The 1,992-nt window shown below is 31.2% G+C and overlaps 1 protein-coding gene across 1 annotated transcript; it reads right to left on the reverse strand.

Moving 5' to 3' along the window:
- Positions 1-1,182: 1,182 nt before the first annotated feature.
- LOC125582137 (probable L-type lectin-domain containing receptor kinase II.1) lies at positions 1,183-1,764 on the reverse strand. The gene has a single exon (XM_048748665.1). The coding sequence runs from the start codon at positions 1,762-1,764 to the stop codon at positions 1,183-1,185; it is 582 nt and encodes a 193-aa protein (XP_048604622.1).
- Positions 1,765-1,992: the final 228 nt, after the last annotated feature.

Below are 1,992 nucleotides of genomic sequence, written 5' to 3' on the forward strand. Positions count from 1 at the left end.
CTCTGATCATTGTTTAACACATTAATATAGCTAGATGCTTACATAGTAACCAATGACAAACCTAAATATCAAGTTTATATAAGGATTAAGATTATAATTGATTCGTCGACTTTAAAACATAAAAATATTAGAAAATCTGTGCAAGCCCGTAATTTATTATAAACTCGGTGTTTTCTTGCACGATGTGCAGAAATAAGAGTTTTAAAATTAAATTTAAAATTTATTTTTTGAATTTAGATTACATTGTTTTCTTACATTTTAATTTTTATTTAATTGTATGTAAAAATTAAGATAAAATAAATATTTTTTAAAAAATATTATATTTATATTTAAAATTATAATCTGGAAAATATTTTTAATCTAATACATCGATGGCCAATATAAATACTGAAATTAGAGAATTTGTAGAATTAATTTAATTTTTTTAATCTAATTTAATAATTTAGATTTAAATAAAAATAAACATTAAAATTAAAATCTATTGGATATATACTCCCTCCATTTCACATGAAGATAATAGTTTTTAAATTTATTTTATAAAGATATTAATTTCTGTTTTCAATATAACTGTATATTTTATTTATTCATTTTCCCTTATTAATTAAAAACAATCATTACATAACCTATTTTTTATTTATAAGTAATATATTAAAGTAAAGCTGTTTTGGTATTGTAAATTTATTATTAAAATATGTAAGTTATCTAAATTACATTTTAGGCTTTTTGCAAAATTGACCTAAAACTCAAAGTTAAACACAAAACTAATCTTTTTTTTTTGGAAATTAGTTTTGCCCTATTCATCTCACAAGTTGATATAATTCACGAAAATGCCATCAATTTTTTTTTCTTTTTTTTCGAAAATGACATTTTTACCCTCTCACCCTCATCATCTTCAAGAATTACAAGATTACCATTGTCATCAATACCCCAACCAGCATGAACAACTAATTTAAACTTCTTAATGCTCTCAAAATCGATTTACCCTTCTTCTTTCTCCATTCTTATGAACTAAACACAACATCTCTCTCACTTTCTCTCCACATTCAGCTAAAAAAACCCAAGATTTTGATTCTACATTTTTTATGGTTCATAGAGTCATAGAAGCTATTGATTCTGGGTGGGTCACTTTCGTTTGAGATTCTGTGTGCTTGGAGAAGCCTTATGTGTGCTAAGGAAGTTATCTCACCAATTTAAGGTATGAAATCGAGTGTTTTTCCAGATGTTCGCCAAGACGACTTCCCAGATAATTCGTCTGGTCAATGCAGTAATATCAATCCCTACATGGTTTCCGCTTTCGTCAAGTGGTTCAGAGCTTTTATTTGTGTCAAACTCTACAGCTAGGATCTGCTTTTCAGTTTTATTTTTATTTTCTAAACTGAAAAGCCCTAAACCTGAAGTTGCAATGCCGTTGGGCATTAGGTCTATCTTAGAAGCTACCACAAAAGCCATACCTTGACCGTAGGAAGGAGGCTTCTGCAGTGGGAAGATTGCAAAGACAAACTCTGTTGAAAATGAAAATGAACTGGGAGACGACGCTGTGAAATTCATAGGAACTTTGAGCATAGCATGACCAGTGCTGGTCTCAGTATCATTTGTAAGATGCAATCGACTATCGTTGATATTTGCCATTCCATCAAGATAAAGGTTTGCTCCCCTGAAGTCATACAGCACAAATGGATCCTTGTCTTGAGCTAACACTAAAAGCATCACATGGACACTAATTATCATCATCCAGATACCATGTGATCCCATAACTCCAGCCATCTTGACCAGAGATGATCTTCTGTCACACCTTAGTTTGCGAATCTCTTATTCTCCCACTACAAGAAAACAGGGGGATTCTGATGGCCGAAATCGTCAGAAATTCGTCGGAATAGACCGATTCCGACAAATTTCTGACGAACCTGTCCGTCGAAATCGTTTTGTCGGAAAAAAAAATTCGTCGGAATTTCGTCAGAACTTCCGACGACTTTCTGACGAATACCGAGAAAC

This window comes from Brassica napus, chromosome C2 (assembly GCF_020379485.1).
Source record: "Brassica napus cultivar Da-Ae chromosome C2, Da-Ae, whole genome shotgun sequence".
Lineage (NCBI taxonomy): Eukaryota > Viridiplantae > Streptophyta > Magnoliopsida > Brassicales > Brassicaceae > Brassica > Brassica napus.

Coding starts and splice junctions, on each gene's coding strand:
- LOC125582137 (XM_048748665.1), bottom strand. CDS start 1,764: ATGGCTGGAGTTATGGGATCACATGGTATCTGGATGATGATAATTAGT.